Source organism: Equus przewalskii, chromosome 13 (genome assembly GCF_037783145.1).
Source record: "Equus przewalskii isolate Varuska chromosome 13, EquPr2, whole genome shotgun sequence".
Lineage (NCBI taxonomy): Eukaryota > Metazoa > Chordata > Mammalia > Perissodactyla > Equidae > Equus > Equus przewalskii.
Window position 1 is genome coordinate 43,243,641 of NC_091843.1, and position 18,933 is coordinate 43,262,573.

At 41.1% G+C, this 18,933-nt stretch overlaps 1 protein-coding gene across 41 annotated transcripts in view; it reads right to left on the reverse strand.

Moving 5' to 3' along the window:
• Positions 1-18,933, reverse strand: part of CDC42SE2 (CDC42 small effector 2) — a 135,857-nt gene that overhangs the window by 94,396 nt on the left and 22,528 nt on the right. For 6 of the 41 annotated variants that reach the window (XM_070571246.1, XM_070571229.1, XM_070571233.1 and 3 more), the window contains exon 2: positions 8,479-8,562. The exons of 4 other annotated variants lie outside the window; for them this stretch is intronic. Coding sequence is in view for 2 of the 37 variants with exons in the window: in XM_070571206.1 (XP_070427307.1) it covers positions 7,401-7,981 (581 nt within the window). In the remaining 35 variants the exon portion in view is untranslated. 31 more of the 41 variants (XM_070571241.1, XM_070571219.1, XM_070571240.1 and 28 more) reach the window with 17 other exon arrangements.

Consider the following 18,933-nt stretch of genomic DNA (forward strand, 5'->3'; position numbering starts at 1 on the left):
TATTTTCATTTAATTCTCATGAGACTAAATGGTCTTAGATGAAACAGTTTCAGTCACAGAAACATACGTAAAAACTGTTACCAAAGACATGAATAAGAAGCAGCCATTCATTTAGCAGATGTGGGTGCTCACCATCTATCAGCTACTATTCTGAATACTGGGGACTCTGCAGTGAATAAAACAAATCTCTTTCCCTAAAGACACTAAAGCAAGACTGTGCCTGGCAGGTTCACAAAACTTCAAGGAGACCCATGTGCCTGGTGTGGAGTAAGCCAGGGAGAACCCAGTAGGACACATAAGCAGAGAGGCTGGAGGGGCCCTGTAGGCACTGCTGTATTCTGGCTTTCACTCTAAATGACAGAAAGCCACCCAAGGGTTTCGAACGTAGGAGTAAAATAATCGGGCCTTCATTTCAAAAAGATTGCCCTGGTTGCTGTGTTGAGAATAGAAAAGAGCAGAAGCAGCAGGGAAATGAGAAAGGAGACTACTAAAATAACACAGGCAAGAGATGACGGTTGCTTAGAGAGGGCGGCAGCAGTGGAACGTAGCTAGTTATGGTTACATTTATTCTTAAGGTAGATTTTAAAGTAAATAAAGGACAATTCCATAATACATTATTTTGAATTAGATGTGGGAGTGTGAGAAAAAGGAGTCAAGAATGTCTACAAAGTTACAGCCAGAGAAACTGAAAGATGGAGCTGACATTTAATAAGATGAGGAAGACTGGAATGGGATCATTGGGGTTGGGGAGGGAAGGAGGAGGAGGAGTTCAGTTTTGACACGTTAAATTTGGGACGTCTAATTGAAAATGTTGACTAGGCAGCTGGGTGTACAAGTCTGGAGGTTGGGAAAGAGATTCAGACTAAAGACAATATTTTTAGTTTGAAATATATGATAATTCTAGCTACAGGGTAGGGTGAGATCACAAGAGACTACGTATAAATATAGAAGAGGTCTAAACATAGAGCTCTGGGATGCTGCCTTATTTTTCATAAGTTGGGGCAACAAAAAGGAATAAGCAAAAGAAACTGAAAATAAGCAGCAGTGTCCCAGAAGCAAAGGGAAGAAAAGCTTCAATGAAGAGAAAATTATCAACCATGTCAAATGTTGCTGCTGCTACATCCAGTGAGATTAGAACTGAGAATTGACTAGGGAATTTATCACCAAGGAGGTCACTAGCAATCTCAATAGGAGCGGTTATGGTAGAGTGAAAGAGAAAAAACCTGGACAGTAGTGGATCCAAAAAAGATAGGGAGTACTGATGACCACAAATAACAACTCTTTTGGAGAGCAGTACCTGAAGAAAGATGCGGTGTTGGGGGAGGTTTTGTTTTTTCAAAATATGGGAGATATTTCATCATATCTATATGCTGATAGGAATAATCCAGAAGAAATGGGAAACGCTGATGATGCAACTCACTGGTAGGCAGGAGAACAGGATGAACATGGCAGCAACGCGATGTCCTTGACAGGAGAACGGGGACAGAATCAAGGGCAAGGGTGGAGGTGACAGTCACAGCACAAGAGGAAATGCGCATCTATGGGTATAGATGCAGCGAGACATGCAAAAGTTTTCTTCTGATTGCTTTCATTTTTAACATACAGGAAACAAGATCATCAGCTGAAAATGAAGAAGAGAAAAGAGGAGCTAGAGGTTTGAGAGAGATGTAAAACAGTCACGTGGGGAGTGGGAGAGCGATTCAACCAGGGAAATCACTAAAATAATAGGACTGTGGGCAGCAGAGGCCTCCTGAGGTCACCGGTCATAAATTTAAAAGGACACCAGGTCAGCGTGGATATGTTTTCCTTAAGATATGCTCAACTGCCAGGTACACGCTGGACTAGATGGAGAACTGGATAACGAGGGGGGCAGGGGGCAGAGGTCGCCAGGTGAGTACACTAAAGGGAGAAGTGCTACAAAGGAACTGAGGGTATACAAAAGGGAGAAATTAGAATAGTGGACTGTGGATTCAAAGTAGGGTAAATAGTCAAGTGAGGACGTGATGGAAGGGGGCTTGGAACAGAAAAAAGGTGGTAGCAGCAATGGATTGTAAGTCCCACACACAGAAGTACTGTTTAAGCAGGGGTACTTGACAGAAGGAGCCAGCAAGATAGGACACTCAGGCCCTGGTGGAATGCTTGAAATTGCGTCTTATGAAATAACTTTAATGAAGTACAGGCAGGCCTGGTTAAAATGTTATAGAACTACCTTAAAGACTAAAGCAACACCTCTCCCTGGACAGAGTGAGTCTGGAGATGAGGGAATCTGGAAGACTAAGGGACTGGAACAGAAGAATTCTATCACAGGAATTGTAGCTGGAGGTTCCCAGCATGGAATCCCCAAGAAAACCATTTCCAGCACTCCAGGACAAAGACTCGGATTTGAACAACCTGCCCAACTCAGAGGGCACCAATGCCAGATCATGATAGCATGAGTCACAGTAAAACCATACCTTTCCCCCGAGTCCCCTTCCCCACTGGGCTGGACCCTGGACAGGTGAGGACAGCACACTGAAGAGAAGCTGGTCAAGTAAAAAGAGACGCCTACTAGGACTCTTCCTCCAAAGCAGGCTTCTAGGTCTGAAGCAGTTCTGAGCTAAGGAAGAAAAGTTTTAAACTGTGTTAAGTTTGAACACTGATTGTTATACTGAACCGTACCTTCTAATGACTAAAATAAGACTCTCATTGACAAGTGAACAGATGACTTTTTATTATCTAGAAGTAACTAGAGGGGCCAGCCCAGTGACGCAGCGGTTAAGCTCACGCACTCCACTTTGGCAGCCCAGGGTTCGCCGGTTCAGATGCCGGGTGCGGACTTACACAGTGCTTGTCAAGCCATGCTGTGGCAGGTATCCCACATATAAAGTAGAGGAAGATGGGCACAGATGTTAGCTCAGGGCCAATCTTCCTCAGCAACAAAAAACAAAAAAAGGAAGACTGGCAGTGGATGTTAGCTCAGAGCTAATCTTCCTCAAAAAGAAAAAGTCTCACTGAGAGGCAGAGAAGCAATCTATAGGGAGGGCTTGAAGGTACAGCGAGAGAAAGAAAGTTGTTTTCTGCTTAGACCTTATCAAGTCCCAGCCATTGAAAATACCAGTTCCACAAATATCCATGGATTCCCACTATGTACAGGGTGTAAAATATACACAATGCCGAATATATGAAAAATTCATTTTTGTTTTATTAAGCAAAAAGTGAAAGTAGATTAAGTCAAATAAAACAAAATCATTTTATGTTTTAGTACAAGATACTCACAAAAATTCAATATAATGATTTAATAAGAAAAATCTTAGCATGAATTTCTAAGTGGGTAAGCTACAAAACGAAATATCAGTGCTCATCGTTTAATCATTTTCAGACACCTAAATTTAACATGAAGTTATCTAACGCTTTCTAAGAAAAATAGGGAGTTTGTTTCACTAGAACCCATTCTGACTAAAATAAATTTACAGGTATTTTATAGTGTCATGATAAAGACAACTTATTACCAAGTCTTTGGGCTTCCAGTTCAGAAACTTCCTTTGCATGGGGTCCCAGAGCAGTTCCAGCTAAATCTTGCTTTGTTCAGTTGTTGGTACTACAGAAAGGTTCAAGTATACTTAAGCTTTGAAGTGAGGTAGTAGGATGCATAAAGTTAATTATTAATAAGCTAAATGTCAAGTTTTTCCAGGTAGTATGAAAAAGATCAGAATAAATGCTCTCACCTTGTGAGTAAGTATTAAGGATAAGACATGTTTCACTCAGTTCCTCTCAAGAATGCAGAGGGAACCCATAATGGCCCCCTCAGAGACAGACCAAAACATTACTAACATTTAACGTTCAATAAAATGTTAAAACATTTCTTTTATGAAAACTGAGATTAAGAATACTGTAACAGATCAAAACCAACATGCATTTGCAATTGTGAGAAAAATCTTAGAAAGCCTTAACAAAATATTCCAGACTCATCCTAAAGCAGATGAGAAACCTGAACACTTTCAATGATAAAAGATTAAAAGAAATAAATTAAAAAAAAAAAAAAAAACAGGGACATAAAAACTTAATAGCAATCTATCCTAGAAAATAAATGTGACAAATTAGTTATAAAGCACTTTGGAAATGTTTTACACAAATGCTAACTGGTACTTTCTCACAATTTGTATAGGTAAATATGGGCACGGCTACAATATGCCATGTCAGCATCATTCTTAATCACTTTATTAATTACATGTGATAAAGGAAACACTTTCTTTTTTTTTTTTAAGATTTTATTTTTCCTTTTTCTCCCAAAGCCCCCCAGCACATGGTTATGCATTCTTAGTTGTGGGTCCTTCCAGCTGTGGCATGTGGGACACCGCCTCAGCATGGCCTGACAAGCAGTGCCACATCTGCACCCAGGACTCGAACCGGTGAAACCCCGGGCCGCCGAAGCAGAGCGCACGAACTTAACCACTCAGCCACACGCCGGCCCCAGGAAACACTTTCTGCATCATTCTAAAGGGTATAACAAAAAATGACACACACCCCTCAACACAGAAACATACCCAGATGAAAAGAACGATATTTCAAATATTCCAAAAATTACAAAATAGGATGATCCTGGAATTTACTTAGCCTCAAAACATTATGAACTACTCTAACACAGGAATAATAGTTTGACAACACACAGTCTTTTTTTAAAGTACAAAAAAATAGTCATTAGGCCCTGGGGCCTAATGGTTAAGTTTGGCACACTCCACTTTGGTGGCCCAGGTTCAGTTCCCAGGCATGGACCTACACCATTCATCGGCAGCCATGCTTTGGCAGTGACCCACATACAAAATACAGGAAGACTGGCAATAGGTGTTAGCTGGGCAAATCTTCCTTAGCAAAAAAAAAAAGTCATTACAGGTTCTTATTTCTTGGAAAAATTACTTTAACATCTCTCAATGCTGTTGACTGTCAAGAACTTTGATGAAACTCTTATCCAAATAAAATATGTGGAGAATTTTTTATTCAACATATCACAGCTTGCTTATATTGTTCTTTATCATCGCTATTATTATTTACTATTAGGTCTCTCATCAACACCAGGCTCTCAGGAGTATACTGTCAAATAACTCTTCCTACGAGAAATGTACGTTTGAAGAAAAACTATCACAACTGTCTACCACCAAAATTTAAGGGATTACTTTTCTTCTTATTCCTAGGAAGAACCATAAAAAGCTAATAGCCAGTGAGTCTAAAAATATGAAAGTTCTATTTAAATATTCACATTATCTTCAACAATGTATGTTATAAACATCAGTAAGTCAAAAGGGTCCACCTAAATTCAAAAGCTATCCGTAAAAAGATTATTAATCTACATTATTTTGTAATGATCATCCCGACTTTGGAGCACATTAATTTGGACTTTTGAAGAAGCCAAACAAAATAACCAAGTACTGGGATTTTTTTAAATCAGATGTAAAGAAGATAAAAAGAGCCAATGAAACCTTATGTTCAGAATTAATAAACACAATACTACAAGTACAGAACCACAAATTATTATTAAGTCCTTCCCTTTTCAGGACTGTCAAGTCAGCACTGTATTATTTGTAAACGGTGAATAAAAGGTAAAAATAAAATTTCTGAAAGGTGCTCTATTTAAAAACATTTCTTATAGAAAAGAAATCCACTGTTTCTCCTTGGAGATTTTTAAAAATAGAAAATGATGCACAGCAAAGACTATTTACAGAAAACAGAACCAGAAGTACATTACTCTTCAATAAATACACTATACCAAAATCATCTAATATGGAAGAGGGAGAGAACGAAAACACTGGTTTGTTAAACCTCTTCTTCCTTTCATTTTAAAACATAGATTTTATTAAACTGACAATATGAAAATGTAACCCAATAATCTTAGCCTTAAAAAGTTACTTATTAACCTTTATATAGACTGTTATGAAGCTACACTTCCTGCAGTTTCACCTGCCATCTTTCCCAACTGTAAGTAGACCCCGCCTACAACCACCATAATGAGGAAAGAACTTCACGCTCGTTTAAGAAAAGGATAATTGAGGGGGGTTTTCCCCCCTAGAAACTCGCATCCAACACAGGAGCCAACACACAATAGGCGCTTAATGAATATCTGTGGCGTAAATGGTGAGGTTTAACTATATTAGTGCAACATTAGTCTTCTTTTCTCTCTAAATTTAGAGCTCTCCTTGTTCAAAAGGCAACTCAAGTTCAGGCTACCCTCCCTCAAAAGCAGCTAAACTTCTTTATTCATAATGAAATAGAAACCTGTGTCTCAAAAGAACAAAACACAATCCAAGCGCCTCTTCTTCATCTTCTCCAGTCTTCGGAAAGAAAATTAGAATTAAGGCTTATTTTTAAGAGACAGAAGATGCCTACCAACTTTCCTCAAAATAAAAGCTTCCACATTTCAAGTATATTTTCTACGCTTGCAAAACTGATAAATGATTATTCATCAAGAGTAAGTATATGTTGGGTAAAAACAAACATATAAACAAAAACTACACGTTGTTCGCCAATTTTTTTCTTTAATTTGGGTCAAGAGGGTACGTGGCTAAATTTGACTAGATGTGAGATCGGCTTTGTCTGATGTTTCAGGATGCATTCAGTCAACTATTTTACTGAGCATCTACTATATGCCAGGTCCTTTAACAAAACGTGTACATTTTGTAAACTGAACATCAGCACCCAATTCCCCTACAGAAGCTTATCATTTAAGATAACAGCAGCTCAAGAGGAATCCCGATGTTGATTCACGGATACACGAAGTCAGCCCATCGGGGTTCCTTTTCAGCTATTGATGCGGCAACAGGGAGCCGCTACCCACCACACCCGTTACCAGAAATCACAACTCAAGCAGCAAGCGCGGGGTGAACAACCTGTAAGAGTACATGAGCTCCTCCTCCGAGGTGTCCAGGGCTTTCTCTCCGGGGCCCAAAAGAACCGCGGCGACACCCGCGGGCGGAACGCGCCGGGCGCCTCAGGCTGGAGTCCGGGCTCCGGAGCCGGGGTCCCCGCCCCTCCGAACCCCTCACCTGGTCCACCCGGGCCCTCTCCGCCCGCCACTCGCGCCACCCTCCCGACTTCCAGACCTGCAAACTTGGGGGGAAGGGGTCTTCATTTCCATCTTACACCAGGCGGCGGGCGGGTTGGCTCACTCAGCCGCCCCCCCGCCGTGAATTCTGAACTGAGCATGGAACCATTTCTCAGAGGCAGTGGAAGAAAAGCCAAAGGCAGGGTCCGCAGGAGGACCTCGCCCAGACCTGAAAATGGAGCCGCAGGCTCAGCCCACAGCCCGCAGCGCGCGGCGGGCAGGGCCGGGCCGCCCTCGCCCCGGAGCCCTCGGCAGCGGAGGTTCGGGGCTTCGGGTCCCCGCCCAGGGGGCAGCGAGGGCGAGGGGTGGGGGCCGGCGCTGCACTCACCGTCGCCTTTGTCTCGGCCGCCTGCTCCGGCCGCTGCCGCCCTCGGCGCCGGCTCCGCGGCTCCTGCCGCCCCCACTCCCGCAGCTGCGCTCCCCGGCGCGCTCGCCGCTTCCTGGCCCCGCCCTCCCCGCCCAGGCTCGCGCGCGGGCGGGGCGAGGGGCGGCGCGCTCTCCGGGAGCGGCGGGAGGGCCGCGCCGCCGCGCCGGCCCCGCCCCCGGCCCCGCCTCCGGGTGGGCTCTGCCCTGGAGCCCCGCGCCGCGCCGCGCGCTAGAGCCGTGCCGGCCGGGAAGCCTCTCCGAGGCGAGCGGAGAGCCTAGAGCCGGGGCAGGAGCCCGCGCGGGAAAGGACGCGCCGGAAGATGGCGACCGGGGCTGAGGGGGAGCGCGCAGGAGCCCCTCCCCGCCTCCGCCGGGCAGCAGGCGGCGGCGGCTCGCGCCCCCTTCCCGGACCAAGCGGTGGGGCGGTGCCTGCGCTCGCAGTGGGGCCGCGGACGCTCCCGGGCGAGCGAGGGTGAGTGCTGAGCCGTCGGACCAGGCATCGCTCAGTTGGCTGCAGCTGAGAGACAGATGCGCTGAAATCATCGGACCACCGCTTTTTTTAAATGTGAACGTCAGAGTAGTTGAACCCTCATTAACTGGCTTACGGCCGAGAACATCCACCTGGCATTTGAAATGTGTGAAATGACTCGTCTACTGGATCTCTGAGACTCCTTTAGGTGTATGTTTTATATATCCCAGAAATCAGAAACATGTGAGTGCCCCTATCTAGCAGCCAGCACTCCACCAAAATCCCTACAATAAGTTTTCAAGCCTACAATACTTGGGATATACTAATATACGTCTTATATTAGTGCAACGTTATTAGTGCAACATTAGTTTTCTTTTTTCCCTAAGTTTAGAGTTCTCCCTTGCTTAAAAAGCAACTCAACACCATAACACAGTCTTTCTAATGAGTTGCTCAGGCCAAAAACTTTGGAGTCGTCCTTGCCTCCTCCCATTCTCTCATCTTCACCTCCAACCTGTCAAGCAAGCCTGTTGGTTGTACCTTCAAAATAAATCAGAATCAGACCACTTCTTACCTGCATTACTTCCATCTTCTCTGGGCTGGATTATACTTCAGTGGCGTACTAAATGGTCTCCGTGCTCACCGTTAACTCAGCCTACTGTCAAAACAACAGCAAGAATATCCTCTTACAAGAAAAGTCAGCTCCTGTCTCATCTGGTCAAAATCCTCCAGTGGGTTCCTATTTCATTCTTTATAAAAGCTAAGGTCTTCACAGTGACCTACGAAGCCCTGGAATTGCCCTGTCCCTTTACCTCTCTGACTTCAACTCCAACTGCCCGTTGTCGCTTCAATATTGCAGACTAGACTACTGCTTAGGACATTTTCAAGAGCCATTCCTTCTGCCAGGAACATTCTTTCCCAGTGTTCACCTTCACCTCTTTTAACTCCTTGCTCAAATCTTACCTTAACAGTGATGCTTGGCCTGACCAATTGCCCCAATCCCAACTCTCAATTCTTCCTAATTCACTCTTTTTCTATTCTTCCCATGACGCTTCAAACTTTGCAACAATCTTTACAATTTATTATTTGGTATGTTTATCTTTTTGTGTCTGTCTTCCCCAATAGAAGATGGATTTTTTGTCTGTTTTGTTCAACTGATCTATCCCAAGTACCTAGAATAACTGAAAAATTTTTTAAATCCCTGAGATAATAAAAAGTGTAAAGTTTTCTGACCAATGATATCCTGATATCCTATTTCACTGAATAGGAATAAGGTGATAACTAGAGGAAACTTTCTGGTGTGAAACTCAAAAACATATTAATTCTAAAAATTTCCTAGAACAAAAAATCAGAAAATTCCTGAACTTGATATGTGTTTGTAATCCTTCCTTTGAAGTACAAATATAGTCATCTTGTGTGAATGCCTTAAATAGTAACATTTCCTATCATTTATTCAAATGTTACTATTCATTATGTAAACATTTATTTTCAGATTTTTCCTATTTTGTTCATAACACAACATCATATGTGATTGAATACCTTGGTAATATCTAATTTCAGTTGCTGTAGCTATTCATACACCCCTCTTTTTGGTAGAAAAAAGTCAATTAAGAAGACAATTCCAGGAGCCACCCCAGTGGCATAGTGGTTAAATTCACACACTCTGCTTCTGGGCCTGGAGTTTGCAGGTTCACAGACCTACACACTGTTCATCAAGTCATGCTGTGGCAGCATCCCACATACAAAAAACAGAGGAAGATTGATACAGATGTTAGCTCAGGGACAATCTTCCTCAAGCAAAAAGAGGAGGATTGGCAACAGATGTTTGCTCAGGGATAATCCTCCTCACCAAAAAAAAAAAAAAAAAAAGACAATTCCATTGAATCAAAGGATAGCTTTTGTATGAAAGTCTGTGTACATAATTATTTGCTTAGTTTTGTGTTTATAGCATAGTCTCTTTACATATTTAATTTATTCTTTATGATTTAAAACAATTTAAGGCTACAGATTATCCCTTACAATTTGGATTATTTTTTATAAAATTAAATGGACCTCATTTGTTTAAAAAACCATTGACGATGTGGTTCATCAATGTCAAAATATGGCTTGTAATTACAATAATACCAAGCAATAATTTTTCTGGAGTCCAATATTATGATGTGTCTGTACCCTCCTTAACATTGTTATCAAGTAAAATCTTCTTCCAAAAGGACAGGGTAAAAAATAGACACTGTTCATAATTTATTCACATAACGTACATTGAAAACACTGCTAAAAGTAAATGCAACTGTTACAGTACAAAAGAAACTCTTTTTCACACTTAATACTCCATAAACAAGAAATGATCTCAACAAGACTAACATGGTATATTTGTGCCAGGACAAATGGAAACGTAACAGCAAGCAATGTGTTCATCTAACCAACCACTGTCACTACCCATGTGCTCACGTAGCTGCCACACCGGCCTGATTCTGCAATCTTTTACTTAGTTAAATAAATTTTCCTTTAAAGCAAATGAATTTTTTCTAAAAGTATGCTATTAACATTTTTTTAAACTGCTTTCCAAAATTTGATACCAGCTACTTCTCACATATAGGGGAGATGGTGTATAGAGTCAGAGTCTGAAGTTCCAACTCTGCTGCATGATTAGCTGGTTGACCCTGAGCCAGGTTCTTAATCTTTCTAAACCTGTCTTTTCTTCTAATTTAATGGGACTGTAGTAATACTTACCTCCAAGAATTGTTGTGAGAAATCAATGAGAGAACAGGCAAAGTTCTTAGCCCTGGGCCTGGTACATGCTAAGTGCTGGTAAATGCTAGCTATTACCATTGCACAAGCATATAATTAAGCTCATTGCACTATATTTGTAATACTGAGAAAATGGCTCATAATAGGCCCCAAATGGGATGGTTCGAGTTTTATGGTAAGATATGCAATGAAATGAACATTTTTAAAGAGGCACTAACATTTCTTCTACCACCACCATGTGCCAGGTACAGTTCTAGGCAACAAAGGAAGCTAAGAGAAATAAGGCCCAGACTTAGAATAGCTTTACAGTTGAATGACAAGAGACATGTAGTTAGTAAATAACTACTTTCAAAGTAGTATGGCTATACCTCCTGGTTTGTCAGGGATGCCTCTTGTCCTGGCATAATAGTTATGTGTGCCCCCTTTCATTCTCAATGTGTCCAGGTTTGGATGATAAATTATGTGGTCACTGCTAAGAAGAAGTATGCATAAATTGCTTGGGGTACAGAGAAGGAACCATCAGTTCTGTGTAAATCTATAGAGACCTAAATTGCTTCTTGAAAGGAACAACTAAATTGACCAAGTGGACCAAAAAAGGAAGAAAGACAGAAGGAAGATTTCATTTTTATTATTCTAAGTCAAAACTACAAAAATTCTCTATACTTGTTAACAAGCTGAGTAAATCCCTTTGGCTGATGTTAGATGAATTCGTTTGGGGATTTCGTGTTTTTTCCTGAAGATAAAATGGATACTCCAATACACAAACAATACGATATGTATTCATTTCTTTATACAACAAATATCTGTTGAGCATCCATTGTGTATACATGGTCTGTCTTCGGTGTGATAGAAGAGACACAAAAACTTTTACGAAACACAGTCAAGCAGAGTAAAATCTAGTGACAAACACCAGATATCTTAGCTAATTAGTCAGCAAGATAATGAGACACGTAGCATGTGAAGCGTAATTTGGGGAGACTGAGAAAAATCAAGAAACACATGGAACTTATTGAGAAAGGAGAAAACAACCAACTCAGAGGAGAATCATAGTCCACGGGCCGTTCTGTGACTGAAGCAGCCCAAGGCAGGAGGGGAACCTAAGTCAAACTTTGCTTTACACTTTTACCCAGAACTGACCCTTGCTGCTCATCAAACCACAAACATTCATTGAATGCCTGCTATTTGCCAGGTAACATACCAAGTGCTCTGGGGAAACTTAATATAAAGCATGGTCTTTGTCCTTAATGAAATGTCACACAGCAACATTTGAATAATTAGACACAGTAGCCTTATGAATGCAGTCGAGGGGATCACTGAGGTCTGTGTTGGTCAGAAAAGTTTTCTTAGAGGGAGAGGAATTTGAGGTGGGTCTCTGGGAAGAAAGGAGTCAGACCAGTGTTTTCTAAACTGTGCATTGCACACCTCTGATGTTGTAGGAGGTGATTTTAGGTGATGCATTTAAGAGGGGCAGTGGGGAGGGGCAAGGATGGGGAAAGGTAGTTTGGGGTACACGCAGTTTGCCTCGCCTCAACGCATAGCCTGTGATATAATTGCATTGTAGCCCCTCAGCTCAAAAAATCAACCCCAAAACAAAAAAAACACAGAAAGAGTTAGAAATTGTAATAAAAACTCCTCTGGGGACAACCAGAGAAGAAGAAAGGAGCCTTTTGAGAATCACTCCGCTATGTCAGGTTAGAAACCACCAGTGACTAAGAATTTTTTTTTACAGTTAACACCTGTATATGGCAAGTAATTCAGATTTTTCCACATATGATAGTGATAAAAGTTTCCTTTATACATTTGTTAAAGTTAAAAATATGAGTCAGCTAAAAGAAACGTCTCAAGTAAACAATAGTGCAATAAAGAGAAAGGGGATGTGGCACTCCAGGGGGCACAAAGCTTGGCGAGGAAAGGTTCAGTCACTGGCACCTTAAAGGTGTGTTCCCAGGGAGAGCAGGAGCCACAGTGGGTTTTGAGCAGAGTATTGGCAGATTGGTATACAAGAGTGGAGAAAGAAAGAGTCCAAAAGGCAGGTAACCAAAAGGGGCAGGGTGTTCCTCCCTGGCCCCAGTGGCTGTTAGGAAACCATGCAGCAGACACCAGCAGGACTCCCATCTCCGTGGTTTACCAAGGCCCCAGCAAGAGGGGGCATGGAGGCTCCAACATACCTCAAAGTGCCTGGACGTTGCTGCCCTTAAAACAGGTGGGACAGAACTGTTACACTCCCTCCTAGCACAGAGATCTACATATTGCTTTCACAAGGAAAGTTTATGATGAGTAAAATTTTAGGGTAAAGTTGGAAGAAAGGGAAGGTGGCAAACCTGGAACCTTCACATCCCATCCTCCACTCTTCTCCTAGTAAGTGCTACTACCTGCTAGTGATTCAGTGCCTGCTTTTGTCCTGACGCCTACCTAAGCTAAGTAGCTAGGAGGATTCTAATACCTTGCTCCCTGCGGCTGCCACTGTGGTCGTGTCCACGCCCTATATAATCCCCAGAATTGTAGCGGGTAGATTGCAGAAAATGCACCCCCCGCTCTTCCCAATATCCCACACCCTGATCCCTGGAACCTGTGACTAGGATGAGATATCATTCCCACGATTATGTTATGTTATGTATTATAGTTGACCTTAAAATAAGCTTGTCTGGGTGAGCCTGATCTCAGTACATGAGCCCTTAAAAGCAGGGAGTTTTCTGTGACTGGTGGCACAAGGAGAAGTCAGAGAGATTCAAAGCATGAAAATGATATGATGTGCCATTGCTGGCTCGAAGATGGGGGATGGGCACATGACAAGGAATACAGTGACCTTTAGAAGCAAAGAGTGGCCCTTGGCTGATGGCCAGCAAGGAAACAGGGACCTAAGTCCTATTACCCACAAGGAACTGAATTCTGCCAACACCAAGAATGTGCTGGGAGGCAGATTCTTCCCTCTCAGACTTACAGGCACCTTGATTTCAGCCATGTGATACTGTGAGCAGAGAGTTCGGCAACACCATGCTGGACTCCTGACCTATAGATAATATGAGCTAATAAAAGGGTGTTGTGTTTAAGCCACTAACGGTAATTTGCTACACAGCAATAGAAAACGAACACAGCCACAGTCACTGAATTAACCCTTCACTAGACAGGCTGCGAAGTGCCCCTCCAACTTAAGAGTGTATCTGAGTTTCTGCTCTATTGTCAATCCACAAAGACAAATGGCTCAATTCTTAGACATTAGTAAACAAGGCTGGGTCATTTACGATTATATGGGGAAGGGAACTATGGGAAAAGATTAGAACTCCTAATAATTTGGCATGTGAAGGGCGTATATGTTATTTTCATTTGAGTAAAAAAGGAAATAGGACCTTATTTTGAAGTAACAGGCTGGTGAGACCTCACAATTGTGGGTGGTATTAGAATTTCTGGTAGCATATAGCGCCAGTCTCTGAAAAGCAAAGACAAAGGAAAGGCAATGTTCTCTAGTAGAAAGAGGATGATCTCTAGGGTCAGATGGATATAGGTGTGTTTTGCAGATTGCTAGCTCTCTGATCATGAGCCTGTGGGAAATTTTCTTAACCTCTCTGAGCCCCAGTCTACTTATCTTAAAATACCTGTCTAATAAGATGTGGAGAGAATTAAATGAAATAGTTCACATAAAATCTCAGTGCCTGCAGCACAGTAGACTATAAATAGTTTGTCGCCATTATTAGCGTGGAATTTTTTCCACAATTTCTTTGCACTGTTTTTATAGTAAAAACAACTAAATTATAGCATATACTAGACCAATGCTATCTTACAGAAATATTATGCATGTCACATATGTAATTTTAAATTTTCTAGTAGCTGCATAAAAAAATTAAAAGTAAACATATGAAATTAATTTTAATAATATATTTTATTTAACCCAATATATAAAAATATAATTTCAACATTCAGTCAACATAAAAATATATTAATGTTATATTTTACTTTTGTTTTAATAAGCCCTCAAAGTTCAGTTTATATTTTTTACATTTATAATACATCTCAATATAGCCATGTTTCAAGTACTTAATAGCAACATGTAGCTAGTGGGTATGGTATTGGACAGCTAAATAAATAGACCTCTAAGTAAATATTTCAATAAATTTTCCTTTACTCTTTATTAATTCTAAAATATACATAAATAGGTGATAAATAGATAATTATAGATCTATGAGAACACACATGCACACACATCACACTCTGGCACATACCAAACCCAGATGGCTTTGTTTTGTTTTGGTTTTTTACCATCAGTTCTTAGTTACAATGAGTCACACTTCAATCAGAGGATCATGGCATAAGTGGTACACGGGTTTCTAATTTCAAATTCCAAAACATCCCACAAATCAGAGCTACATAGCCAGAGTAAAGGAATACTGAGCAACCATGATGGCCAGGTTAAAACAAAAACCTATCTTGCACAAAAGAAGACTCCGTCGGCTTTTAAAGTAACTTTAGCAGATGATTGAATATTTATTTCCTTTGTTTTTCCTTTGAAGATATTGGACTAGACTTTAGAATTCTACATAAGCTTGTTTTTTCTTTCTAAGTCAGTGTCTCCATTATTGAGAAAGAGGACTAAAGCCCGTTGGAAATGGTGGGAAATAGGAGCACTGCACAGCAGCCACCTAAAGACTCACACAAAATCTGGGACACTTCTACTGGGATCTTCAAAGATGATTCAGACAGTGATCTTGCCCCTACAGTGGATACACTCAGAAAAAACATGACACAGCCAAACATATATAATACAAGATGGAATATTGAAAGAGACTGAAAGATAACAAAACATACCCTGAGTATGTGCAAGAACAGAAGCCTTTTCAGTGGAGATGAGGGAAGGTTTCCTAGGAAAATATCCTTTGTGAAAGGTTTTAAAGGATGGTTAATAGGGCTCAATTCAATTTAACAGATATTTGCATCCTCCCTACTGTAGGGCAGGACGGTAACAGACAGTGGGGATATAGTGACGGAAGTCTGTGCTAAAGCTGTTGGGATGGGGATGGAGAAGGGTCAAAGACAAGTAAAACCAGCAATACAGCACTGTTCTGGATTCCAACAGCTCTCTGCACCTTACAACACCTCTAGCATCCCTCTGCCTCTGATGTCTTCCCAGGCTCTGCCTCTTGTACCCACAAACAACTTCTTTCCTCTTCTTTGTTTCTGACCGTCCATTTAGAATATGACTCTTGGTCTTACCTCATTCTCAGCCCATCCTGGGAGTGTTTCATTCTCTGACTCCTGCCTTGCGGTCACATGCAGACTCTGCCCACCCCCTGCTCTGGCTCTAGCTCTAGTCAGGAAGCTGCTGAATCAAGAAGCTACCACCACAGCTTCCGGTCCAGCATTACTCTAGTGTGAAGAGGAAGTTGGGCACAGTTTGCTAAGTATTATCATAGAGATAGTTCTAGTGAAGGACATTTGACTCAGTCTGTGGGATCCAGAAAGGACTGCTAAAAGAGCAGATGCTAGAGAGGAATTATCCAAAAATGAAAGGCATGATAAGATTTTTTTTTTTTTTTGAGGAAGATTAGCCCTGAGCTAACTGCTACCCATCCTCCTCTTTTTGCTGAGGAAGACTGGCCCTGAGCTAACATGCATGCCCATCTTCCTGTACTTTATACGTGGGACGCCTACCACAGCATGGCTTTTGCCAAGCAGTGCCATGTCTGCACCTGGGATCTGAACCAGCGAACCCTGGGCTGCCGAGAAGCGGAAGGTGGGAACTTAACCGCTGTGCCGCCGGTCCGGCCCCAAGATTATTTTGACAGAAGAGCAATATGTGTGAAGTCAGGGAGAGATGAGAGTGTGATACCCTTAGGGAACTAGAGAATGAGTGCAGGGTCAGGGAAGGGTACCTGTAGGCACAGAAAGGCAATGATGCTGGGCCTGCAGAAAGAGACTACATGCTAAGGAGTTTGGCTTTATTTAGAAGATGATAAGTAGGGCAGAAAGACAAAACGCACTAATGTTGTTTTAGGAATAAAGTTTATATATATGGACGTATCATTAATGTATCATACATAACCTTTGAACTTCAAAATATTCTTGCTTCAGTTACTTCCTTGATAAGCTCCATGTAGGATCCATTCATAAAGGGTAGTATGTTGAAATGGAAATATATTACCTACGTGATTATTTCATGCTCATCTGTTTGCTTTTAATAAATCATCAGTATTGAGGAGGTTGATTTCTTCCTGGTTTATTTTCCATTAATCTGAGCAGGTTTTTATTAACTAGGGTTATCTCCTTATGCACACACACATTCAATGGGCAATGTCAATTCCATGAGTTATTCTGCTGTTCACATACTGTCTGCCAGACAATTTTTTCCTTCTCTCATAATAGAGAATTGCATATTCTACTCTACTAAAAAGTAGGTTAAATACAAAGATAAAAATTATGAGAAGCTATTAGAAGAGGCTGATGCCTTAAAAGAGAAGGAAAGTTAACTTATTTCTAGAGGGGGATGTTAACGTTTTGACCATTTGACAGGTTCATGGGAATTTCTTAAATGGGGAAAAGATGAAAGTCTTTTTGAAAATAGTTACCTTTAGTAAAAAGAATGATCTCCAAAGCAATTTCTTGATTTAGAAAAGTGAAAAGGACTAAAGGGGTTTATTACAGCTTCCTGCTCCTGACAAGACCTACCCAACATAGTCTGTTGCCCACCAAGAAATAATTTTAGGGGCCAGGCCAGTGGTGTAGCAGTTAAGTTCTTGTGCTCCACTTTGGCGGCCCGGGCTTTGCCAGTGGGGATCCTGCGTGCAGACCTACGCACTGCTTATCAAGACATGCTGTGGCAGGCGTCCCACATATAAAGGAGAGGAAGATGGGCATGGATGTCAGCTCAGGGCCCGTCTTCCTCAGCAAAAAGGAGGATGCTCCGTGGTGGATCTTAGCTCAGGGCTAATCTTCCTCAAAAAAATAAAAAAGAAAAAGAAAATTTCAGTTCTCCTTTCATATTCCATTAACTGATAAATTGTAGATCAATAAGATATATAAAATACTAAAGTAAGTCGTCTGTTTGTTAAGAATTCTAAGTAGCTTTAGTGTTATTCATTCTTTCTTCACTTTGTTTTTATATAGTTTTATTGCACCTATATATATTCTTTAAAAGTTCATTTTTTTAATTAATGGACTTTTTTTTCTGTAGCTTTAGGTTTACAGAAGAATTGAAGGGAAAGTACAGAGAGTTCCCTTATAGCCCACATCTCCCCACCCCGTGGCTTCCTCTATTATTAACATCTTGCATTAGTGTGGCATATTTGTTATGATTCATATTTTTTTAACAAAGTTTTGAACTTTCCTCTAAAGAGGTCTTGGATATCTTCTGTTAGATTTATTCCTTAGAGACTTGATATTCTCTAATATGACTATAGTTTCTGCTTTTTAGTTATGTTTTCTAGTTGTTTGGTGCTAGTATATAGGAATGCAACTGGCTTTTGTCTTACATAGAACATATTGTTAATTTGTAAATTATTTGGGGTTTTCTATATAAACAACATCAGCTGCAAATATTGGCCATTTTATTTCCTCCTTGCCAAAACTTATGTCTCTACACAGGTTAGGACCTCGAACGTAAGATTTAATAGAAAAGATGGTGGAGGAATCTTTGTCTCGTTCCTGTTTTTAAAGGGAATGCGTCTAGTATTTTCCCACTTAGAATGGTGTTTGCTTTAGGTTATTTATAGATACCCAGTCACAGTAAGGAAGATGAGAAAGTGGATCCTACATATATATGCTTGGTCTCCTCCAAAATATGAACCCTTCCCCCGCAAAAAGAGTGTCTTAAGTATTTAAAGACACAAATCAAGGAAACTTTTTCTCCAGATAAAAGGTAACTTGACTCTACTATGAATCAACCAACATGAGACATATCCTAGCAAAAAAGTCACTGAGGAAAGAAAACTTTGGTTTGCCAAGCAAAAGTCTAAGTCACAATAATTGTGTTTCGTGTAGCCCTGATTAGAAGTCAGTAAAGTAATGTCCTCAAAGTCCTCAAGGAAGGGAAGTGTGACTCAAGAATTTTAGGCCCAGTAAATTGCTTTTCAGGTATAAAAGAAATGGAAGTACAATCCTGAATAGGGAAGAATTCAGGAATATAATACCCACGGGTTCTTCTTGAGCAACCTACTTGAGGATTCACTTGCAGTCACCTGAGATAAATGGAGAAACTATGGCAAAAGGACGAAGCATGTAATATTGAATTCATTTAACTGTGACACTAGAACAAAATAAAAGTCAAGTTTACGGCTAAAGAACAAATGTAAAT